Below are 25,384 nucleotides of genomic sequence, written 5' to 3' on the forward strand. Positions count from 1 at the left end.
ATGAATATCATTTATTAAAGTGGGTGTTGGCCTCGCCTCTCAGTCAATCCAACGTGTGCAAAATTCACACGTGGTACAGTTGAGTGGGTGTGATCAATCCCCTTGAGATACTGCAATCTGATTGGAGCTGGTGGAATTGTTGGATTTTCAACAACAGAACAAAACTGTGGATAGGCTTGATTCCCGACCTCCTTCCGGGCAACGGTAGAGGGCGGGGGCGCCCGACTACTATAATCTCTGGTCAGACAAAGAGCGATGAAACGTCGAAATAGTACAATTTTTAAAATAACAACCATTAAAATGTTCATGGATTATGAAATGAGAGATACAAAGAGAGAAAAGGCTAAATAAACTATCTGTCTAGCCAGTTCCTTGATGTGGCCTTTCCCTGCAGAGATAGAACAGTTTAAACATGAGTCAAAATAATTGAAATATTGCTAAACACGGGCAAACCCACTGCCAATCCTATGTAAAACCTACTGGTTTTTACTAATGACAAATAAGGATTATAAAACAAAAAACACATTTTCAGACTATTACGTATGCATGCTGCACTTCTAACACACACTGCTAGCATTGTACATTATCTGAAATATTCAGAAATTAAACTTTCTATTATAAGTCTCTATAATATCAATGTTCACACGATACATATATTTAGCCACATAATTATAGTTTAACTTGAGAGTTAGTATATGCATGTATATCAGCGAATGTAGATCTCTGCTAGCTTTATAAGTACGTCTTCATTGTTACGACCTTCATCAGCACAGATTCTCAATTCGATATCGTCTGTAGTTGGCTGAGGAAGTTGCTTGCAGAACCACGGTGGGTTGTTGAACATACAGCAAGTGCTGGTATCTCCACATCCCTGACCGTCCCAGACTGGGTCGTCAGGGTAAAAGGTGCTAGTAGTAGCTCCTTGTCGGCTTCCAGTTTCACAGAAGTAGTCTTGACCGATGAAAGGAGGTACAACTCCAGTGTAGGGGCGGTTAGATCTTGTGCAAGGACAAACCAATTCATTTGAGATAGTTTCATCGTGCGCAGTAGCAAATGTCCAGATATGCTGACGAGGCGACCGTCCATGGGTTAGGCTCACACCATCAACGTAAGCATCATCAATAGACAGTGTTTTGTTTAAAGAATATGGTCGAAAAGCATCTGGAGTTTTGTCTTGATAGCCAATCACTCTCCCACAAACTTGGGAGTGCTCCACCCCATACGTTGCGTAGGTAGTAGACACACATTCTGCTGGTTCAGGTCTGACACAGGCACGTAGTGGATCTGGTGGTGTTGTCTCCAGTCTGAATCCATCTGGGCAGTTTTGGCTGGGGTCAGACATGTCGAGGTTGGCTACTCTCATCCATCCTTTTGTAGTGTTGCAGCTACAGCTTGTTCGGTTCATGTCACAGTAGACTTCAACAGGAATTCTAGTACTGTCAGTAGCAATCCAGTATTCTCCTGATGATTTGTAATGAGGGATGTCATGGCAGGAGCTGGCTGGTTTGCTTATGCTCCCTATTTGTAGCTCAGTTGCTATGATTTTTTTGACATCTTGGAAAATACTTTGAATCTGTTGGTTTGAGGCGTTTAATTGAGCTTGTAACACTTGGTTTGATTCATCTAGTTGAGCTTGCAAAAGTTGGTGTGTGTCGTTCAGTTGGGCATGCAATTCTATAATCTTAATTTTACACTGCTCATTTGATGTTTGAATCTGATGGTTTGAGGCGTTTAATTGAGCTTGTAACACTTGGTTCGATTCATCTAGTTGAGCTTGCAAAATTTGGTGTGTGTCGTTCAGTTGGGCATGCAATTCAATTTTACACTGCTCATTTGATATTTGAATCTGCTGGTTTGAGGCGTTTAAGTGAGCTTGTAAAACTTGGTTCGATTCATCTAGTTGAGCTTGCAAAATTTGGTGTGTGTCGTTCAGTTGGGCATGCAATTCTATCTTAATTTTACACTGCTCATTTGATATTTGAATTTGTTGCTTCAAGTTGTTGATCTGGGATTTCACCCCCTGACTGGAACTGCTTAGTTGACCTTGCTGGTTGTTCAACTCTATTAGAGCATAGCTCACTCCTACCAAAGCCACTATCAGAGAAAGAATAGCCATCACTAGAGCTAAGATGGTGACAATAGCATAGCAATTCACTTGTACTTTCCTCACTTTAACTGACACTTCTCTTGTTGCTGGCTCGAGGTCTTTTTTTTCGTTATCTTGTGGCAGAATCCTTAGTGGTGGTATTGTTTCGTAAGTATCCTCCAAGACCTCTCCTTTGCAAGAAATACCATACGCACAATTTCTCTGATTAATAGCTTCATCCATTTTGATTATTGATGCAACGTTCTGTATACAAACATATTTGCTGGCTTGTTTTGCTAATGTATTGTGGCTTGCATGCATGCATGAGCTAAAGGAAGTTAGTATTGAGGGATTTCCTTCCATGAGCAGATACAGTAGGCTTCTCAGATACTCTTAGGAAGCTTCATGCATGCTAAAATACTATATGATCCTTGGCGGATAATGCTGTATATAATTTTAGGAAAAATATATCCTCCTGAGTATTGAAAGGAAGTATTTGAGGGATTTCCTTCCATGAGCAGATACAGCAGGCTTCTCAGGTACTCTTAGGAGGAAGCTGCTATAAAGATACTGAATGATATCCCAAAACAGGATCAAGAGTAGGTGGGGCAGATATAATGGTAGTAGATAATTTTTCAGATCCTAATATGTTGCACATGATGCATGATGTCATCTTCTTTCTCCAAATAAAGTATCATGGAGAGATGTTTGCTTGTCTATTAGTGAAGTTCGAAGAGGTTCGGATGGATCGAACCACACCGAACACCTGTGGAACACTCTCCCAAAGTGTTTACTTGTCTATTAGTGAAGTTCGAAAAGGTTCGGAGGGGTCGAACAACACCGATCACCTGTAGAACACTCACACCATGTGCTTGCTTGTCTATTAGTGTAGTTCCAATCATAGCCACAAAATGCGGATCAGAACTAGTGATTGATAATTCACTAAACATTTTTTTGAGAGTGTTCTCGTCATTACACAGGTATCGCTTCACTTTCCTGTTTACTACATGTATGAAGCTTTTCGTCTAGAACGAAGTAGTGGGTATGGTTTTGATTTTGATACACTGTATGAGAGAGTGTGATCTCATTCCAAGTTCATTCCTGTCATGTGCCAATCACTGACGGACTGAGATGATGAATCGACAGACTTTGAAAGGTGAGCATGTGACTGGGGAAATCTCTATAATTATTATCAATTGGAATTGAATTTTCATGATTGAGCTATTGGTGATTAAGTTTATCCATGCACAGGGGAAAGGGTCACACATATAGGCAACATTGCCTTATAGCTACAAAGGTGCTCCCCGTTATACAAAACAAGTAAATAAAGTATACATCCACAAAACAAAAAACAGAACATAAAACAAAACCAATACATATAAACTAAATAGTTAGACACCATGCAGAGGAGGTATGACATCTGTGAGTCTAAAGACCTACATTCCTTATTATATCCGGGTCAAAGTTCAATAGCACATGAAATAAAGTGATACTCAGAGCAACTCTAGGCATCCCTCCTGAAGCTGAAACGATGGTTGATTAAGCTAATACGAATCAGACTCTTGGCAGTGCTTATGTTTGGAAGGTAACACGCAATTGAACTTTGACCTAAGGATTGTGAGTCTAAAACACTTCCTTTGACTCGCGGATGTCGTACCTCCTCTGGTTAGACATTGTTTTGGAGGTGTCTATGCATGGGATTTAGAAGCCCATGCAAAGGCACTACAAGTGGCTGAGGGCTTCTAAATCACGTGGACACCGACAAAACAGTGTCTAATTCATTTAGATACTAGTGCGCATGTGCAAATCTTGCTCGAGGCTTGACTACAATACAATTACTTGACAACGGAATACTACTAAGTAAGTTGCAGGTATACTAAGTCCCATATTATACCACACTTATGTCACCACTAATTGATCTCATTGGTCAACAGCTGTAGGATATATAGAATATTAGCATACAGCCCCAGGCATGCACAGTTTTTCAAGTTGTTTTTTAGTTTTTTCATTTGTTCAAGAAAGTAAGCAAAGAGAAAAGAGCCATGCTTGACAGTACTAAGACTCAAAGCGACGGCAGAAACAAGGAAGGTGCTCTCCAATTGGCCAACAAGATGGCTAAGCTTCCATGGGTCCATGGGCGCGGTTTAGATACATTTTATCCAAGGAGAGCTTGCAACTCCAGTAGGGGACGTCGAATGGTCAAAGCTTGGACCAAGGAAGCTCTTGAGCATCTGTAGGAGTCAACATGTTGCTCAACTAGCTCTTTGACGGCTGCAAAATCCGGCATAGTCTTGTTCTTTTTTGCAGTCTGCATCGCGATTGAATTGTTGCTAGGGGGAGGTCCTTTTATAGTGCTACGGTCACGTGGTATAAGTCAGATATACCACACCTACTCGGAGGATATGCACCGTATATATCCTCCGCTACCGTGGTTACATACCCCTCGGCTCCGCCTCGGAGTAACCACGGTAGCGGAGGATATATGGGTGCATATCCTCCTCTTAGGTGTGGTATATCCTATACGTATATATACTAGCCTCGATTCCAGGCCGCACTTCCGGTGAAGGGAGCTAATATAGTATACCTGCTCTGAGGCACTTTTCCCATGTACTTCCCATGCACTTCCCATGTAGATGTATTTACAAACTAAAGAAAGACTATGAGAACGAGTGTTTGAAGTATTAAAGGAGTAAAAATCCGAAAATTGAAGGCGATACATTTTGTTTTATTATTTTATACGTCTGACAGCAGATTAGAAACTCACAACGTTTAACCAGAGGGAGCCAGTTGAGATTTTGTCCCATTGTGTTCTATTCCATTTGGTTGCTATCCGCCTTGCTGCCCTTTTCTGCACTTTTTCGTATTGCACACTTTGTGCGGAGACCAGACTGGAGCTGCATACTCCAAGTGAGGGCGGACTAGTCCAGTGTAAGCTTTAGTTTTGGCTGTCTTAGAAGAATGGTGGCTATTAAGGAGATTCAGGATTTTTGATGCCTTTATTGTAGCGTAGTTCACATGTTCTTTCCTTGGTTTGAGAGTTAGCCTTGTGTAAGGAACAACAGCCTATAGTGCATGAAGTATATATATATAGTGTATAAGACACAGTCAACGCATAATGTAGCTTGAAACTTAAGGTATATATATAGAGCTCTCTCAGCATCTAGTGGATGGAAAAAGCCTCCATGAATACATGTATCTAATATGTGTATATATACACTGTATATAGGAGCTAGAATATTATATATACATGCATGAGACTCATGTACATGTAATAGTATCAGGGCTCCGTTGAGGGGGGGTAATTCACCCCCATAGGACTGGCAGATTCATTAAGGCATTTGTATTGCTATAATTATGTGACTTGTAAGCTAAAAATTGCACCAGAATCGTAAGGCCCTCAGATTAATATCCAATTTTACCGGGGGAGCATGCCCCCGAACCTGGGGTATCCCCCTAGTTTAGAATGCACTGAAACATACGCCACGGGGAGCTCCCCCCTTTCATTTGCCTAATTTGCCCCCTCTGACCCATATAATTATAATTATAATTATATAGATCAGAACTCAGACTTTCTTTGCAAGATTCTGCTTTAAATTTTTTTAACGTACTTCACCCAATGGCATCACGAGTTGATTAATCTATTATGTATATATACATGGATTTGGTTTGACGTATGTAGAATCTATAGTATAATTATTGACTCAACGCTGCTATAATTATAAGACATCATGTTTGTATGGCAGTGCGTCCTAATTTGGAGTGAACGTATATATACAACAATCAAATTGAAAAGACACAAAAGTGAAGATAAACGTATAGTCACTATAATTATATGCAGTATACAAGACTAATCAATTTCAAGTTCAATGTCTTGTAGAGTTGAGCTCCCTTCCACTGAGTGGTTAGGTACATGTGTTGCCACTAGTTTCTTGTGGAAATCTTCAGCTTTGCTGACGGTGTCTAGTCGCCGTAACACTTGCTGATTAACTATAGTAATCGCAGCCTCTTCAAGCTGCTTTTGATTCCTTTAAGCTGAATTTTCTGATCGAAACTCAGGCTTTCTTTCATTTTTTTCATGGCCAAGATTCTGTCTTGCTTCCATTTACGTTTGCTTTCCATCCATATCAACTTTTCTTTGAGCTCATACACTCTGTCCTTCTGAGTAACAGACATATCCATGTATTGTTTGGCGCTCGCTGCTTGCTTTGGATCCAAGTGCACAGTGTACTGGTCTGTTGAATATCTGTTTTCTTCCCAGCACCTTGGTGCTAAGAACTCCGGTGCCGCAAAGCTAGGTGTCTCGTTTGATGTCTTCTTTTTGCTGACATCAATCCCAAGCAGATTGACGGTGATTCGTCTTCGGAGGAGCTCAGTGTTCACAACAAATATTTTGTCCTCCAACCTCTTTGAGCTGTTCTTGAGAGCTTTGAGCTGTATCTTTTCATCAAAAGTGAGGTGCTTGTCCTCCATGTCTTCGATTCTCTTCTCTTTTCCTTCTTGCTTTCTCTCCATCCATTTCATTTTGACCAGGAGCTCAGCAATCTTTTCCTTTTGAGAGAGGTACACCTGATAATCAGCCTCCTGCTCTTCTTTGAGCTTTGTTTCAGGATCAGTGCATTTTTTGTGCTTTGTTAGGACCCCCTTCATCATCGATTTGAGAGACTTCTTTTTCTCTTTCTTCTCTAGTACAGAATCCACCTCGTGAATCTCCTCGATGACAGTGACTTTATTGGATTTGCGATGAAACAGTTTGAGTTTGCTGCCACGACCCATTATTTTTGGTGACAGTAGCAAAATAATTATTATAGTTCACAGTTCTAAGCTTCTTTTCAACAGTTTTACTGAGTATTTAGCTGAATATCGAATAAAAATGACTCTATCTGCTAGGTCTTCTTGATCTTGTAGCTAAGCACTACGCGTCTAAAGTAGTCATGCGCAGATTGAGCCCGCGGCGTGACTTTGAACCAAGACTCAAGAGAAGACTTTCTCGGCCCCAGACCACTCCCTTGCACGTGATCTGACATGTGCCAGGGAGAGGGTCTGGCATTTAGAGTCACTTTTCTTGGTTCAGATGTCAAAATTTGACATCTCCAATCAGATTCGCAAGAATGCAATTAAACTGTCACATGATTCCACTTGACAGAGGAGGTTGATAGTACTTGACCTTTGTCATTTTAAAAACTATGCCAGTAGGCAATGGCTAACTTAAATTCCTGTATACATCAACTAAAAATGTTATTTCAAGTACAGAGAATCTTTCAAATCTCACTAAATCTGCATAGGAGTAGAGATATATAATAGCCAGCCAGTTTTAGCATTGTCACCACGCCCATTTCCGCCACGCCCACTTTTGACTGTCTGAAAACCAAGAAAAGTGACTCTGTTTGCCAGACTCTCTCCCCCGGGAGGAGTCTGGCCTCGAGACTAAGAGAAGACTACACCCAGCAGTCCCTCTATCACACGTGTGGCAAATTCTATTACTGAGACAATTACAATGTCTGTGAACGTGAGTGAACTCGTCTGTCAGAAGCTGTTACTGAGACTGGGGCTGGAGCATAACTAGAAGCTGAAGCCTCCGAGGTTCTACATGAACCAGACTTTTGCCTGGAGAGTATCCTTTAAGCATACACCCTCACCTCCACCGCACATATTGAAAGCTATTGTTCGCACTGTAAATGCCTTAAGCTACGCTAGCTGTGGGATTTGTAGGTCTTGTCTAGTGCGTACTGTGCTATCACATGTTCTCCTTAACACTGTGTAGTCCTCCCTCTGATCATAGATATAAGAAGGAAAGTGATGGGAAACGCTACGTAAATAGCATTGATGATCCGCGTTTCGGTCAATGTTTTCTTCTTTATTTCCTCCAACCCATGCTTTTAGCTAGTACTAGGCTATAAACTAGCTACTGAGCTCCATGTATTAGAAATGGCTAGTGGAACAGTCACAACAACGTAGCAGCAATAGTTAGTGAGACCCTCCAAGCAGTACAAAGCAGCTTGGACAGGCAAATTCTTGAGAGGAGCTCTGTCTGTACCGTTAGTATTCCAGTACAGTCACAGACATGATAGAGAATTATGGAAATGTAGCAAAGTTCTGTCGTAAATTACTGTGCCGATACGATGAACCAACTATCAATGAATACAAAGAGACATTTACCTACATTCAATCATTGATGTAACTTTCTAAATGGGTACACAAAAAGTCTGCTTTAAAAACCAGCTTACTAAGACAAAAATGAACATTACTTACCAACCTAAAGCCAAGTGGCTTTGATTTTACTTGCATACAATGCCCAGCTACTTAAGAAAGAGGGAATCATTAATATTTTGGGCTGTAGTCACAGCCTCTCCTTGTAGAAGGTACACAAAGCCACTAGATAGAGCCGAAGTGATAATACAACACTCAAAAAACTGCCTTTGAAAGTTTTCAAGCTCTTGGGGAGATACACAACGCTTCTATATGATACACAGTAGGTGTGGATGCTCAGCACAGTACTAAGAGTCCCAGTGGGGAGCTGTGAATGATAGTAATAACATTTCCCGCTGGGTTGGCGGGGTGTCTAGAGCCGAAACGCGGATCAACCTTTTGGCATTACACAGAAGTGATTGTGCGCACGTGCTCCGTTTCCCATCCCTCTCCTTATATCTATAAAGGAGGCTCAGAATCAGCATGGACTGCGTCATGGAGATTATCAACGATACAGGTAGCTACGAATGTACATTAAGACTATGTCAATTGACAATTTATTCTCATCATAGGATGTATTGCAGTCGCCGGCTGAAGAGAATAAGAAAGTCCCTCGGCTTCACTCAGAATCACAGGAACAGATTTCAAAAGAAACACATCACCGTTGATAAGATCACGGATATCAGGTAGAGAAATAACTTGTGTGCATATGCAGTCTTCTTTTACACCTGTGTGTTAGACCAATACACTGTAACCCAGCTTTGGTGAATACTACATTTTGCTTACAAAACCTACATGTATAACAGTCCCTCACTATCAAAAAGAGAAACTTGGTATTCATAGGTACCTTTACATTCCCCTTGTGTGTGCTGAGAGATGTTGGGCAATGGCTATGGAGATCAAACAAGAAGCCAACACGGAACCGAGGAAGAGGTTCCATCTGCTCAGACGACTAAATCGAGCGGGGAAGTACGCCCGGGAACTGGTGGAGCTGTGTGAGGGATGCGTCCGATGTGACGCTCGTACCAAACTAGAGGTGCAAGCGTACCAGCTGTGGATGTCGGGAAACATACAGTTTGAGAAGCAGTGCTGGCCGGAAGCTTTGGAAGCTTATGGACAGTGCCAGTAGGTGATATTAATGTCTACGGGAAGTCTAGTTGCAACAAGCAGCTTTGGTTTTTTATTCCTGTGCTAGCTTCCTTTGGTGTACTGTAGAGGCTGTGTTCCTTACACACTGTACAGTAACAATGCTTCAGTCTGAAGTGAAAGTGTGTGCGCATGTGTGTATAAAAAAAGGTGTCCTAAATTTTAATTATGGCTTTTGGCTTACATCAACCCTTTTCCCCCAGAACCATTTACCAGAAGCTGGGAGGTGCTGTATCCGAGGAGCAGAAGCAGCAGTACACAGGGAGAGTGGAGGAAATGTCCCCAAGCATCCGTTACTGTGCCTACAATATCGGGGACCTGCCCACGGACGTTAAAGAGCTACAGAAGTTGAAGACAGACGCAGCTGGCTCCGATATCCTAGCCTCAAAGATTGATGTGAGTGTGTGAGGGGCTGCATGTTGTATGGTAACTAGAGGTTCTTCATGATGAAGGACTTGATAAGGAAGCCTGCATACACCAAGTACACACTGAAATTTCTATTCCTGAAAGTGAAGCTATCTACAGTGGTCTCCTTGCCAACAGCGGCTGTAGCTATAGTAATAATACCAGAAAATTGGATTTGGAGCCCATTAACTTAATGTTTGATGTACTACTGGTACAGAGTGGGATTAGCTTATTTTTGGTGGCAACAATACATAAAATGTAGCTATAATTATGCCATTGCTATACCATGTCACACACACACACACTGTCAGCTTGTTCTGGCCAAGACCCAAGAGAAAGCTGCCTCTTCTCTGACTGAGGTCACCTGGCTCGGACAGAAGGTGCCCGTACGCAGCGAGAAGGTTCGTGTGAGTCTAGTCCGCCTACAACAAGTTGAGGGGGAGTTGGTAAGTGGGGGAGACAAGATGGAGGTGTATGAGAGGTTACTCATGGAGTGTCAGGATGCCCTGCAGGTCACCAGAGAGGAGCTGAGCTCAGAGCAGGTGGGGAGAGATGATTGCAGAGATATAATTTTGTCTATAGGTCATTGGGATTCTACTCTGTAGCTTGTATAGCAAAGGCTTGGTAGAGTAATTACTATACATACATGTAAGTCCCTCGTTACATTATTTCTCTTTCCCCCTCCTAAAGACTGTTGCTGAGAAGAAGAGGTCTGCCAAGAGTGAGGCCCAACGATCGTCTCTTCGTCTGCTCGTCGACTACCTTTCCCATGTCAAGTTGAACCACGCCCTCAACCGAAACCTGTCCCTCATAGTGGGCATACGTGACGGTGACCGTGTTATTAAACCGGAGGAGTTTGTTCGTGTCTATGATATCCTCTTGCAGGTATAGGTACATGTAGGTAGGGTCCGAAAAAATGTTTCCGTTTGTAGCTGTAATTGTAGATATTGTACATAATTATAGTGTGTACTTGTATGCTGTTGAAGCTATCTAAAAAAATTTACCACGTGAAAGAGCAGCTCAAGGCGCATGTGCTGGTATCTACACCGTGTGCATAGATCAAACACAGCGTGCACAGCGATTTTTTGGAAGCCGGGATATTTATATCACGTTATCAAGGTTATAAGCGTGTAATAAAGTCATACAGTCCCTTTCGTGTTTTATTACACGGTCACGTAGCCTAAAGGCATGATTTGGTAAGGGATCGTGATGATATAAAACACAATTTATAGCATGAGAATCCTCATGTTTTATGGCTATTACATACTGACCTGTACAATGGTATGACCTTTACCTGAATCCTAGTTGACTCAACTCCCCCTATAATATTCTTATAATGCAGTGCTACAATTAAGTATTGGTGTTATCTTTGTAGCATATCTCTGATTTGGGGGAAGTCCCTGGTCTGGCCGAGGACCACGCCTCCCAAAAACAGAACACTGCTCAGGTATTTGCCTTCAAGGCCCATCGTTGCTTCCATCTGGCCGAGTTCTACGTGGTAATGAAGAAATGGCCCGAGGCCATTGCTCTGTTTGATCGTGCCTCAGATCATGTGATCCAGGCTATAGAGCAGTACAGAGTCCTGGAGCACAGCGGAGTGGAGGCAACAAAGATTGATAAGGTGTTAGTACTTCCAGCCTATCTCTTCCTTTTTCTGCATGCTACAAGATTACAAATAGCACAATGTCCTGCCACATACGTACGTATTGGTTTCACTTTCACATTACTACGTTTCTGTTCCCTTCCTCAGTCAATACCAGACCTCCATAAGCTCCAGGCGACAATCCGTGGTAAGAAGTGTGAGGTTCATGTGACCAGTATCGTGGAAGAGCAGCACTTGGAGGAGAAAATGGCCGACATGTCCCTCGCTAGCAAGGTGTGGGAGGGGAGGGGGTGGTATCCAACTTTACTTTGTATAGCATAGTGTTCATTCATATTTCATCTTTACCAGATACTGTTTGCTTCAAATTCTACCTAATATCCCCCTATTTGTACACCACCAGTGCATGCACATGTGATTTATATTCTCCTATTGTCACATTTATCTAAGCACTGGTTGGCAACAGTGTGATGTTCCATAGCTTATATCCCGTTGCTATGTTGTTGCCAAGTGCAATATGAAGCATATTGCACTGCTGAAAAGTCATACTGCACTGCTGAAAAGTCATATTGCACTGACCACAAAACGCCCCTCTGGCATAATTAAATTAAATATTTTATCATGAGAAATAACATGTATCAAAGTAAGTCCAGCCATGCAGGAATGTTCAGCACTGCTGGAGTTTCTTCTTTACAACCATGCAGGTTTTTAAATCGTCCCAGGCTCATTTTGTGAAGATTCTGTGTTCCTAGACCTAGTCCTCCACTTTGATGCACGGTCAATTCTGGCTTCACCATATAGCACTAGAAGCGGCTCTTTTTGCAGGGGGCTTGAGCTGTTTTGCAGCAGTGTAGAGGCGAACTTCTTTGGCTTGGTTGTGATGCCGAGGATAGTGGAGGGGGCTGTTCGAGCAGCAGTTACACTGAGTAGTATAGTGGGGTGGGGCTGTTTCTTCGCAGCAGTAAATGGGGTGGGGCTGTTTCTTTCCAGCAGTAGCGGGGTGGGGCTGTTTTGCAGCACCAGAAGTGGGGTGGGGCTGTTTTGCAGTGGTTTCAGCGTTGGAACTCTAACAATTTTGTGTCAAGCCATTCGTCGGTCATGCCAATCTTATACGCTGCATATACTGGCGTCTAGGAGGAGAGAGAAGAGATGGAGCTGTGTCTAGAGTTGTCTTTGTCATCTTTTTGTGCAGTTTATATTGTGTTACTAAGACAGTGTTATGTTGCTATGCCCTCGGGATATAAACTAGTTATTACACGTGCACTCGGGATGCATGGAATATATTGCACTCAGCCCTCGGGGCTGGCGCCCTCGTGCTTCAGTGCAATATATTCCATACATCCCTTGTGCCCGTGTTATAACTATAACTTATTGATTGTTCTGTGTTCTGATCTATCCCACTACAATGTGTAACCGGGCACTTTAGGGCCAATACAAATTCATCTCATTGTTCTTGGAGAGGTTGTTCTCTATTTCATTCGCTTTGTATAGGAAAATATTTTTGGGGGGACGAGAGCACTGTCAATTAGAAAGAGGTTCTCTTATTCATAATTTCCATACGTAGGTATAGATGTAAGTTTTGGTTGTCCCCAATTAATTCCTCTGTTTCCATACACAGCCCCTCACTGAGCGACTGGATCAGTTCGTGCTCCTCCCACCCTCTCACAAGCCGATACTGGCACCCCTCCCCCCTGACTATCAACCAATCCCAGCCAAGCCTCTCTTCTTTGATCTCGCTCTTAACCACATTGAACCGCCATCGTTGGAGCACAAGGTGGAGAAGAAGCCATCAGGGTTCACTGGCTTCGTGAAAGGACTCCTTTGGGGAAACTCCTGATCTATGAACACTATAGCTAGTTACAGTTAATTATAACAATTAGCAATTATTTGTACAACAGAGTCATTAGGTATACATTCTATTTTGTGAGAATAAAAATATTTGTGATGTTGAGCAATATGAAAACATGTTTTGATTATCTATGGGTAGCATTATCAGATATAGCTGGTGTGAAAAGAGATTGATATATAGGTGGATGCTAGGAAATGGTTTGACATACAAGCACATAGATCAGGGAAGGCCATTGACTGTCTTGTGCATGTCCTTGTCCTCGCTGCATGGTAAAGGTCGGCACTAGCTATATAGATGAAACTTTAAAGTCAGATCAACTCTCATAGAATCAATTTTTCGTAGAGTCAACTCAACTCCTGAAATACTGAGAGGTGTGCACGTGCAGTGGTTATAGCCAGATACACACATTCACACTTACTGGTAACTGGTATATAATTATGTCTCGAGGCGTAGCCGCACGAGGGATATGACTGTATGTGTGTCTGTCTGTCTGTCTGTCTGTGTGTGTATTCCAGCTATAACTGCTCAACGGTTGCAATGCAACGAAAACTAACAACTTCTATAGGCTTCTAGCCACGTTCTCTTGGATTTTGATTCGTAGATTAGCAAACTAAAGCTTCTTTCTCGAGTTATGGCTAGTTTGACTCACATTGAAGGCTGTTGCAGTCTCTTCAGAATCTTTCATAGCATCATCTGTCCGCACAAACTTTCTATTCAACCATAGATTGAAGAGTTAGAGGGATAGGAAACGGTTTGTATCTCGAGTAACATCCGCGCTATGGTGCGGTTTAATCGAGGCCATCACAACAGTATCTATTTCTACACTCAGTGCATAATAAACTACAAGTAACTGTGCTTAGTCCGTGCAACTCACTTATATTTCAAGGTCTATACCTATTGTAGTAGTCATAACCAGCACGCTTACACGTTACATGTTCCAATAGCTCTAAAACAGCCTTGGGAACATATAACTTTATTGGAAAGTCTCTTTTTACTGGGTGTGGTCAGTCATTAGCAAGTACTACACGTGGCTCATGGACTAGGCGTGTTTTAAGTTGCTGAAAGAGATTATGTCTCGAGGCTCCACAGCTTTGGGAGTTACCCGGCAAAAGTGTGCTTAATAGCCTTGTTCATAGGGCGTAGCGCGGATAATTTTCGAGGCTCCACTGCAGATTCAATGTAAAATCATCACGTGCACCACTCCGTTTCCTATCCCTCTCTCTTCAATCTATGATTCAACATATGAGTTAGCCTTGCACTAAAGCGCTAGCTTTTTGTTAGCTACAATACTCAGATAATATCTGTTAAAACAGCTAGCTAGCAGTAGCCATTTGTGAAATTGATCTCTTTGGACACACCCTTTAATTATTCCTGTGGATGTAATGCGCATGCGCGCTCATTCCCCCATGTGTAAGAAAATAATATCCAAGATCCAGATCCAGATCCTCCTGGCAGAATTATCTTTGTCTTGAGGGCCTGGTAAGCCACAAAGCACTACCATATAACAATATAGATAACAATATGCATGTACACAGGTCTTTTCTTCTTAGATACACTGAACTACAGATCCTGGAAGAATCAATTTTCTTCTTTCTTGAGGTCCTGGTAAGCCACATATTAATACAATAAATAACAACAATAGATGCATGTAAATAAGTCTTTTCTTCTCAGTGACTTTATAAGGTAACTTTAATATAAAATTCATTATAGAAACTAATATAACACTCTAATACTTTTGAGCGAAAGCAAAAACATGGCGAGAGGCATTAGCACAGCGCCAGCTTGAACACTAGTTATGGGATGGTTGCCAAGGTCAAAAGTGACCCAGTAACGATTTATCAATGGCCACAGCGCCAGTGTAGAACCCATGTATGCATGTACTCTCATGCTCTCTATAGCTGAGGATATGCATGCAGTCAATTGCAGTTGACATGGTATCGGGAGCTCCTGGGAGGTCCTTGTACCGGGACAGGATGTCTGAGATGATCTGCACAAGTGTGTGTGTGCATGTGCATGTGTGTATGTACAACCATAATATTATTACTACAACATAATTATACTGTGCCGTGCATAAACTTTTATGCTTTATGATAAAGCATATACGGTGTAATGTCATGAAATGTTGTATGTTTCCTTCCTCGATTTTAAATGTAGGCTCAGTATAATTATGGCATGGAGAGTTTAAATCGCGTATCCGTGATAATAATAACAAAGTGCTATGCTACTAAAGTTTGCACTATCTATCTCCTTGTGTTTTTTTCAGTTTGAAATCGTCATGGGGAAAATAATATTATATTGGCCAGCTTACACAAAACTAAAAATAGGCGCCCTCTTAGATACAATTATTTTGGAGCATAAATATATCTATAGTCATGAAGACTATGCTACAGTTGGCTATGCTACTCTTAGCTCTAGATCTAGTTTCTTTCCTGTCTATATGTTCTGCTCATGACATTTATGTTGATCAAGATACTGGAAAAGATAACCCATCCTGTTTGGTTGGAGGGAACGGATGCCCTTGTTTCAGCCTCACTTACATTGCAAAGAATCTCAAAGAACACACCGTTAACGTAACAGTGCATGTAATTGGTGAGGTACAAGTAGATAGTTTGGTGCAATTTGATTCAATTGTTTTACTCTCTGTTATCGGAGCATTAAATTCTCAAAATGTATCTAGATTGCTTTGTGTACCCCATCTAAATGCCTCTGATGGTGTAACGTGTAACGTCAGTAATTGTTTTGCCTCTGGACTGTGGTTTTCGAGAATCAAATCTTTGCTCATATCTGGTCTGGAAATAATAAGCTGTGGGGTGAAGAGAGATAGCAAAGACTTGAGTGACAAAGTGGCAAACACTAGTGTAGCAATAACACAGTCTTTAAACGTATTTATTAAAGATGTTATCATTTCGGCCAGTAGTGAAACTTCATTGCTATTTCACAATACATCTGGTAATATTTCCTTGCTTTCTGTTGTTGTGAAGAATAATGTGCTGCCTTCAAAAACCGTTCAACCTAGTGAATCATTCGCTAGAGGAATCCAGCTATTCATAAATGGAAATACAAGCACTAATCTAACCTTGAGAAACTGTACAATTCTAAACATTACGACACCTTTCTACGCATTTCTAGATCCTAAGGAGCTTCCTCGTGTATATGACATGCTTGGTGGTGGCCTTGGTGGTGGTCTTTCAATTTTATTTTATTCAATTGGCAACTACCTGCTAATAGATAACTGTACGTTTGAGAACAACAGAGCTCCTTGGGGGGCTGGTATGCTTATGACATTTCAACAGGAATCGATGAGAATGTGATAGTTCTCGAAAACACACAATTCAAACAATGCAATGCAACAGCGGCTGGTGGAGGAATACTTATCGGTCTTCCGAAATGATCGACTACATCTAATAACAGTGTATACATAAGAGCCTGTTCATTTAGTCATAATATAGCAGAATATGGAGCTGGCACACACATTTATTCGTATTTCACTAATTTATCACAAGCAAATGAACTCGTCAGATTCTGCAATTGCTCATGGATTGGAAACACAGCCAGATACAGTCCTGCTGTGGATGTATCACCTGCAATTTTTGATTTACTTGACACAGGATTACTTCCTACTCCTGAATTTCGAGACTGTACCTTTAAAAGGAATGAAATTATCCCTAAACAAAAGGATAGTAATCTATTTGTCAATTCAGGCATATTTGTTATTAGTAGGTTTACAGTTCAATTTGCTAGAAGACTCAACTTTGAATCTAATAACAGTACCGCACTACTAGTAAACTCTGGAAGAGTGCTATTCGAATCTAACACTGCAGCAAATTTTTCCAAGAACAAAGCTTTCCGTGGTGGTGCCATTGCATTGCATGGTTTCTCATCTTTTGTTGCCAATGACAACAGCCAATTCAATTTTATAGGCAATAAAGCTCTTGAGTTTGGAGGCGCAATATTCTACTATACAATTGAAGAAAGAGAAATCTTTGAAGGCCGTGATTGTTTCTTGACTTATGGTGGTAATTTCAGTTATCCAATTGACCAAAGAAACCTCACATTTAGTTTCAACAACAATACAGCAGGGGTTGCTGGGTCAGCAATATATGCCTCATCATTCAACCCTTGCTTCTACGCATTTAGTGGTAAATTAAGAAAAGGACAAAAAATCCAAGAGTTTCTCAATAAGATAGGCAACTTTTCATTTGATGGAGTATATAATGTGTCTGACATACACAAGTTGGTCTTGTCTACAACTGGTCAAGCTTTTTTTACAACTAAAATAAAGCCATTGCATGCTATCCCTGGGAAAAGATTACTTATACCTTTAACTTTGGAGGATGAGCTGAATCAAGCAGTTAGCACTGAACTTTTTGTGAGCACAGGTGGCACTCAAGTGTCTCTGAAAAAAAGTCATTACACTATCAACAAAACTGTAACACTGTTTGGCAGCGAAAATCAGGTAATATAACAGTAGTATCAATTAGTCCTTACCGAAGAATCGAACATTTTTTCGATGTTCAGCTCCAGCCATGTCCTCCAGGCTATTACTCTCATGATGGTTCCTGCTCTTGTTCCTCTGAAAACAAGTCACAAGCTCTTCCTGGGATATCACAATGTAATCAAAACTTCACAGCAAACCTAAAAAATGGATATTGGGTTGGTTATCACAACAATAATACCAGCACATTATACACAGGACCATGTCCCTTTCAATTCTGTACATCAACAACCTCGACAATGGCAGAGAAATCATTACCTACTTTGAGTGTACAGTTATCAAACTTTGTGTGTGAAAAAAATCGACAAGGCATACTATGTGGTCAATGTAAGGGAAATAATTCTGTGTATTTTCATTCAATCAGCTTTAAATGCCGTAAAGAGAATAACTGCTCGTATGGTGCGATCTATTTCTTAATATCCGAAATTCTGCCAGTATTCATTTTAATCACACTAATTGTTGCCTTTGATGTGAGTTTTTCATCAGGAAGCAAAAATGGCTTCATATTGTTTTGCCAAATTATTCGTACTTTACCGTTATATTGGTCAGGAATTGTTAAGTTGAGTAAGGAATATCATCCATTCCAATCAGGCTACAAGATATTTTATGGTATTTTTAATTTCGAAATTTTTTCAGCAGAGGCGATGTCCTTCTGCCTCTTCAAGGGTGCCACTGTAATTGACGTTCTGGTTTTTAAGTACATCACTGCCGTTTTTGCTTTTATAGTGGTCATACTCGTTGCTGTTTGTATGAATCACTGCTCTTGCTGTAACAGATTGTGCAAGGCAATGAAAAGACGGGTCTCAACAAAATTATGTGTCTGTTTTGCATGGACTCTCTGCTTGCCTTGTTATTTGCTATACAGAATTAGTACGTGTCTCTTTCTTTATATTACGAAGAGCCAAACTAACAGGAGCTGGAGGTATTCTTGGCCCTAAAGTGACGTTCTATTGTGGGCTGGAGTATTTGGGACAGGAGCATTTACGATATGCACTCCCTGCAATTTTAATTTTAGCAACAGTTGTTTCCTTTCCTCCAATTTTGCTGCTGGTCTACCCTTCTGGACTGAAGATCCTGGAGTTTTGTAAGCTGAGCGAGCATCGCTTTGTAATATTCATCCTTAGGTACACTCGAATAAATAAACTATTGCCCATGTTTGACGTTTTTCAAGGCTGTTTCAAAGATAATTATCGTTCTTTCTCTGGACTATACTTCATCTATCGTGTCGTTTTGCTATTACCATATCTCTTTTACCAGAACATATTTGGGTATGTGATTCTACTGGAAGTACTTCTTGTACTAATGCTTTACATTCATTGTATTGTCCAGCCGTACAAAGCTACGGAAGCATAATATCATTGATAGTCTTCTATTTGGAAATTTGGCTATGATAAACTTGCTGTCTATTTTGACTCTGCAAACGGTGCAAGATAGTCAAGCTGCAACCACCGTTCAAGTTATACTGCATATTCAAATAGTACTTATATACATACCTATCGTTGTAGTGATTGGATTGCTGCTGAAGAAGGTGTTTGGATATTTCAAACGTCTGTTGAAAAAATCTAACCCAGACTTTAGACTAATAGATAGAAATGATTACGAATTCAGTGAAGGGTTAGACGATAGAGACAGAATCCTTAATTAAGTTCTGTAGACCTATGTATACACATCTTTCATTATTGTCATTACTATTACTGCATGTGACTATTATTGAATGCTATAAGTATAGACTGTAATTTTGGTGTACACTCTCGCCACAAAGTTAAGCTCAAGACTCATAGTCAACATACTATATACAGTCTTGCTATAATGTCCATTGCTCATTTAATACCTGTACCTGATGTAGCGATTTGAGTGCGAGCACTTGAGCATGTCCTTCAACATCTTTCTTCTGTAAAAAAAAGTTAAGTACGACTACACATGCACTCACTGAATAGAAAGAAAACAACAGTGTCATTAAATTAATATGTATACATGATCTAGGCTAGGCATTAGCAATTTTGGTCATATATTGGTCCTATACCCATTAAATTTTTACAGGTGTAATTATAGGCAAATATTAACCCATGCAATTAGCATAGCTGATTACACTCACGTATGCATATCAAGATACTGTAAAACGAAGCTGTTATAAGATTCCGGTAGGGAGAGGCGTGGTCTGTACACGTGGGGGGGGGGCATTGCTTATAATTATGTGACACAATGGTTAGTAATTAGACACAAATTAACATGTACAGTTGTAGATATCTTAGCAAGCACTCACCCCAAAGAACCTTACTTGCACAGGGTTGCATGATTGTACATGTGCATTGTTGATCTGATACACCGCATATCATGAACATGTGGGCAGCAAAAATGTACAATGTACCACGAACACTTACAAAGTACAATGTTGTGATAAAAAAAGATTATGAAGTGAAATTAAACTTTGATTATCAATATGGGATGCTGCTGCGGTCAGATAGTTGGTTTATACATGTAAAAAGGGATGGGTGGATGGTTGTTATGGTAATGGTTTGACAAGCACGTCACTGTTGGGGTGCACAAAGAAGGCCATTGACTGTCGAGACAGCTGTCGCGTGTGCTTGTCCTCTGGTATTGGTACTCGATGATACTATAGACAGAGAGAGACATGTGTTTAAAAGCCACGATAATTATTATATCCTTTCACAAGCTTGCACTGACAAAACACTTACATAGTTTTCCTACAAATAATTACGTGCAAACTACATAGGGAATTGGGTGACTCCCATGTCATGAACACTAATTCTTACTGTTGGTCTGTAGTGATTGTTGGTCCATGAGCCGAGAGTTCTCCCAGTGATCATGAGAATGTGGTCATCACTGCAGGGGACATTGATATAGCTACCGTCGGAATGCCGTACCTACACAGGGGAAACACAAGAGTGTTGTGTGTGATGATGTAACTAATTAAGATTTTGCTACCTTGCTAGACTATAGACTGACTGTTATAGCAGTAAGCATAACAATGTCTTGGGGCACAAACAGGATGTTAAATGAGGCCAGATAAATTAGTGTGTCAATAGTCGTGGCTACAGTAACGGAAAAACCACCAGGCATTGATTGTTATTTTAGAGTCCCTACATGGGCTGTCTATATGCGTGCTAGGTCTGTCTGTCTACACAGAGGGGTTTTATATTGAGGCTACAAGCAGCCTAAATACCATCCTTCTTGCAGTAAACACGATTTGTATAATACAGCACTATAAAATGCACACTCATGCAGTTTCTATATATGCACTCAGTTTCTTTAAGTAGCTACTTCACCCTTCATTCAAATGTGTCTACAATAGCCGTTCAGTTAATGGTCTCTCCCTGGTACCAATTAGATTTCGAACATCAATGTATCAATACTCATTCTTCCCACACGCTGTAACTTTATGGAACAAATTTGTTAGTACACACGATATAGTTACTGTCAGTGTGTTTAAATATTTCTGTACACAGGATGCACTTTACATCTAGCTACTTGAGCTAATTGTGTATATCCTACATGTATAATGTTATGCTGAATTGTTATAAAAATAAAAATAAAATACAGCTGTAGTAATATTACGTGTGCACATGCATACATACACAACTTTACTAACTTGCAAGCCACCTCCTTTGTCTTGAAAGAGGAGGGAGAATGTCCCATAGTCTACATGCTCGGCACATCTGTAGCCAGTCTCCGTTGGAGTAACCATGGTAACAGGGGGGTAGTTGAGTAGCCGTAGGAAGGTGTAGTTGTCCATAAACCCCTCTTCCATTTTGGTGTGAGTGTGAGCAAAGAAATCAGGGTCCTGTGACAGAGGGTAGTGAGAATAAATGATGCATTAGACGTGGACAGTGGCAGAATAATTATCGGGAAAAGCCTTTACCCAATGATTTTGATGCAAAGTTAGTCTGACAGAACAACATCTTTATAACGAACTATTAAACTGTATGGTACCACTCCATGTTATATAACATTGTGTCCGTCACCTTCAGTTGTAGTGTGAAGCCAAGCATGTGCAGGATTTTCCTCGACAACAGTGAGCACCCACTGTATAGGCTCGTCTTGACAGTGCCAAAAGCATCCGGAACATCCTATTATGGCCAACACAAACAAACATAAATTGTGCACTCAACCAATTATTTGCTGACAAACCTGACAGTTGGGATTGCAAATATCAAAGAATTCCTTCATATCATTCGGCTGGGGAGAACTGAAGTGTGGTAAGAATGTATAAACATGAAATCGAGTTTGGGGTAGAATAAAAAATATGGTTTGGCTCCTGGTTTTAGTTAATTGAGGGGACTTATTTGGTTGAATTTCCTGCCTGATAATAAAAGGTGTTCTTGTCAGTCCAGGGAGTTCACACTTAACATTTCCACTGTACACTGGATATAATTATGCTATATACAATATACCTCTTAGCATTGATAGAGCTGTATCCATTAGGTCCACACCCAGCATTGGTAGCAAACACAGCCTTACTCTCTTCAGAGAGAGCAAAAAATTCTCTGCTAGCAGCAAAGCTTCCCTCCACCTGCACACAATTAACTATTACACGAGACACATGCACTGATCATGATTGAAATACATGTACACGCAGTTATCTTGGGTAGACTTACAAAGTCATTCTATGGGTAAAAGAGACTGCGTGCGTGGATGGTAGATCTAAATGGATGTTGCACACTAAAAAAGAAGCAGCCCAGTTTCTACCATTTGTTTGTCAATTCCATGATTTTTCAGGAAGACAAAGCCGACAGTACTCAGCGAAGAATGGAGCTCCTTCACTTGAGGGCAGCTGCCCAGATCCTTGGAGCCAGAGACGGTGTCCCTGAGGTCAACCACAGGGATCCTATTGCTTGCTGACATCAATGATAGTCCCTAGGCTTAGCATAGGTGTTTGATATAATTATTATACACTTAATAGCTCCACATGTTAGGGAAACCCCCATACATACCACAGCAGGATCTTGTGGTTAATTTATTTGTTTACATTTTTAGCAATCAACACTTATACAATAACACAATAAATCATGGATAAATAATACTGAAACACATGCATGATAATTATGATGGATTAATTATGATGGATTGTTCATGCTATCAGAGTTCAATATCGTAAGAGTAAAGGAATCGTTTCTCTGTGTCTTCTTGTGCGGTAACAGGTGTATACTTATTGGATCCATCGATGGTTTCCACGAGCACCTCGTTGTCAGGATGGACAAAGAAGGCAATGGACTGCCTCACTCTTTCCTTTACAGTTTCATCATCGGGCACAAGAACACGATGAGGCTGCATGGAGCAAGGCAAACAAGTTAATGAAATACATGCATAATAGCTATAATTATACCAGTTTACATCATACCCTTTTAATTAGCTGCTTGAACAGTTTAGGTTTCTGGCAATGTTATTATACTCACAGCTGCATATATCTTGTCTCCAGTCCACTGTTGCATGAGTGCCCCACCATTGAGGAGAACTGCTTCTGGCATGTATGGCACATCAATGTACCCACCAGTTCTTGTTTTTACCTGCAAGGAGCACAATAAATCACTTATAAATGCATTCACTTCGTACTTAGCACACCAGTACTGCATGCATAAATCAACTGATCCACTCACTTGAAGGCCTCCATTCTCATCTTGGAAGAGGAAGAGGAGGGTGAGAGAGCCGTAGTCAACGTGCTCTCCACACCTCAACTGTCCTGGTTTAACGTCAATGGAGGATGGCAGAGATGGGTAGTAAAGGGTCCTTAGTGCTGTGTAGTTTTCCTTGTAACCAAGGCCCATTTTATTGTGTGCCTTCATGAAAAACTGAGGGTCCTGCAATATAACATTGCTGTATGCTGAATATGAATGCCATGTGCACACTAATTAAGTGTCCACTTTTCAAGTAATTTATATATAGCCGCGTCCATGCACTTACTTGAAGGTCGAGCATGTGACCAAAAGACTCGAGGATCTTGTTAGTGAGGGTGGTAAAGGCATCGTACAGATCAGTGACTGTTTCCTTGATCTCAACGGGATCCTACAATTATAATAATTATCATTATAAAGAGTTACAAAAGCTATAACGTTTTTAGCCCATTTTAGTTAGTTCATGCATAATTGAGACTATAAATAAATTTTAGGGACTTACTTCCATGCCTTTTTCGCAAAGGTCATAACTCTCCTTCAGGTCACCTGGGTTTTTGGGATTGATCCTGTACAGAGTGAATAAATATTATTAATGAAAGTCACAGTTTGAAGATATCAGCTAGCGGTATCAAGTACGCTTGGCAACATAATTATACAATAATTATATATCAACGAGTTGAGATCATTTAATTCCTTTACCTTTCTTGCTCCATACAAGTGTATCCATGATTGCTCTTTCCATCTTGTCTCCAGAATTGTCTCTTTTCTACCTCAGGACGAGAGAAAAACTCCACAGAAGAGGAAAAGACATCATCAACCTAGCAATGGATTAGTAAAAGTATGGCATTGTTTGTTTCTGTATAATGATACAGGCAGCCTTGACAGCAACCAATGCAACATGCGAATTCATCATGCAATGCACACTCACCTGTTTCCTGTCAATTCCATGGTTCTTCAAGAAGACGAAACCGATACCGCTAATGGCCAAACGGAGCTCCTCCATTGCAGGGAGAGTCTTCATATCAGCAGAGCTGGCAGCTAGAATGCTTGAAAAGTCAACAACTGGAATGTTCTCGATTGCAGACATCTTGATGATCGATTGGACAAAATAATTACTGTAAATAATTTCTTGTTGAATCTTGCTGTCTCAATCCTTATATACAAGCATGCAGCAGCAATTAAGGGATTGCAATAACACCTCATTACACAATCATTCATGCTCATAGACAAGGTGACAGGATAAGGGAAGTACATTGTCGTCCGGTATACGGTTGTTGAATACTGCCTTATAGCACATGAAAACCACTAACTGCATTTGATAGTACTTTGCTGAGTCTGCATGCCATTAAAACTTTATTGGATGCATTTTCAATCCATTGATGTGTAGTACAAAGGAAGAACTTCCCCTTCCGTGTGTTTAGGGGACAAACAGAGTAATTAGAGTGAGCAAGCATCCTGTGTGGTCAATAATCCCCTCTCAATATACCAACACTGTTTCATTGATATAGACATCATTGGTCCCATAAACCAAATTTGTAAGCATATAGACGGCAGTGATTAAGAACTGCCTTCACGCAGGCCTAAATATTTTGTACTGCAATATAAATTATGTTATCAGTTTCATCATCGTGCCTTCGAGTTTTGGGTAGGAGAGTCTCATCTACCAAATTTGTAAGCAGATAGACGGCATGCAGTCATTAGGAACTCCCTTCACGCAGGCCTAAACATTTTGTATTGCAATATAAATTATATATGGTATCAGTTTCATTCGTGCCTTCGAGTTTTGGGTGGGGGTAGGGAAGTCTCATCAACCAAATTTGTAAGCATATAGACGGCAGTGCATGATTAAGAATTTCCCTTCACTCATGCAGGCCTAAACATTTTGTACTGCAATGTGGTATCAGTTTCATCATTGTGCATGCCTTTGAGTTTTCTGTAATCATAAGTTTCATTATCACCACCCTTTCCCCTACCCAAAACTCAAAGA

General features: G+C 40.7%; 5 protein-coding genes across 7 annotated transcripts in view; 1 reads left to right on the forward strand and 4 right to left on the reverse strand.

The window, feature by feature from the left end:
• The window catches only part of LOC135351592 (uncharacterized), a 50,333-nt gene extending 27,613 nt beyond the window's left edge, over positions 1 to 22,720 (reverse strand). Inside the window, exons 1-7 of one of the 2 annotated variants that reach the window (XM_064550644.1) lie at positions 22,475 to 22,720; positions 22,180 to 22,298; positions 21,917 to 21,974; positions 21,751 to 21,855; positions 21,389 to 21,569; positions 20,542 to 20,652; positions 20,041 to 20,381 (exon numbers count right to left, since the gene is read on the reverse strand). In XM_064550644.1, coding sequence (XP_064406714.1) covers positions 20,633 to 20,652; positions 21,389 to 21,569; positions 21,751 to 21,855; positions 21,917 to 21,974; positions 22,180 to 22,298; positions 22,475 to 22,630 — 639 coding nt within the window. In that variant the 5' untranslated portion in view covers positions 22,631 to 22,720 and the 3' untranslated portion in view covers positions 20,041 to 20,381; positions 20,542 to 20,632. Of the gene's footprint in view, positions 1 to 20,040; positions 20,382 to 20,541; positions 20,653 to 21,377; positions 21,570 to 21,750; positions 21,856 to 21,916; positions 21,975 to 22,179; positions 22,299 to 22,474 lie in introns of both variants that reach the window. The other variant, XM_064550643.1, reaches the window with a different exon arrangement.
• LOC135351584 (uncharacterized) lies at positions 412 to 2,403 on the reverse strand. Its single transcript, XM_064550630.1, has one exon. The coding sequence runs from the start codon at positions 2,327 to 2,329 to the stop codon at positions 707 to 709; it is 1,623 nt and encodes a 540-aa protein (XP_064406700.1). The 5' UTR covers positions 2,330 to 2,403; the 3' UTR covers positions 412 to 706.
• On the reverse strand, positions 5,933 to 6,955 carry LOC135351594 (uncharacterized). Its single transcript, XM_064550646.1, has one exon. The coding sequence runs from the start codon at positions 6,857 to 6,859 to the stop codon at positions 6,074 to 6,076; it is 786 nt and encodes a 261-aa protein (XP_064406716.1). The 5' UTR covers positions 6,860 to 6,955; the 3' UTR covers positions 5,933 to 6,073.
• Positions 6,939 to 13,390, forward strand: LOC135351585 (signal recognition particle subunit SRP68-like). 2 transcript variants are annotated; one of them, XM_064550632.1, is made up of 10 exons: positions 6,939 to 7,697; positions 7,848 to 8,789; positions 8,845 to 8,958; positions 9,116 to 9,397; positions 9,622 to 9,814; positions 10,135 to 10,365; positions 10,514 to 10,708; positions 11,199 to 11,444; positions 11,574 to 11,699; positions 13,042 to 13,390. In XM_064550632.1, the coding sequence occupies exons 3-10, from the start codon at positions 8,846 to 8,848 to the stop codon at positions 13,258 to 13,260; spliced, it is 1,605 nt and encodes a 534-aa protein (XP_064406702.1). In that variant the 5' UTR covers positions 6,939 to 7,697; positions 7,848 to 8,789; position 8,845; the 3' UTR covers positions 13,261 to 13,390. The 2 variants fall into 2 exon arrangements, with proteins under 2 accessions (XP_064406702.1, XP_064406703.1); XM_064550633.1 differs by lacking the exon at positions 9,116 to 9,397.
• Positions 22,721 to 22,755: 35 nt separating the features above from the next.
• LOC135351590 (uncharacterized) lies at positions 22,756 to 24,552 on the reverse strand. The gene is made up of 7 exons (XM_064550640.1): positions 24,326 to 24,552; positions 24,097 to 24,215; positions 23,900 to 23,963; positions 23,687 to 23,788; positions 23,383 to 23,583; positions 23,182 to 23,292; positions 22,756 to 23,053 (listed from the first exon to the last, which is right to left on the reverse strand). The coding sequence occupies exons 1-7, from the start codon at positions 24,482 to 24,484 to the stop codon at positions 22,865 to 22,867; spliced, it is 945 nt and encodes a 314-aa protein (XP_064406710.1). The 5' UTR covers positions 24,485 to 24,552; the 3' UTR covers positions 22,756 to 22,864.
• Positions 24,553 to 25,384: the final 832 nt, after the last annotated feature.

The sequence above is a fragment of the Halichondria panicea genome, chromosome 17 (assembly GCF_963675165.1).
Source record: "Halichondria panicea chromosome 17, odHalPani1.1, whole genome shotgun sequence".
NCBI classification, from domain to species: Eukaryota; Metazoa; Porifera; class Demospongiae; order Suberitida; family Halichondriidae; genus Halichondria; species Halichondria panicea.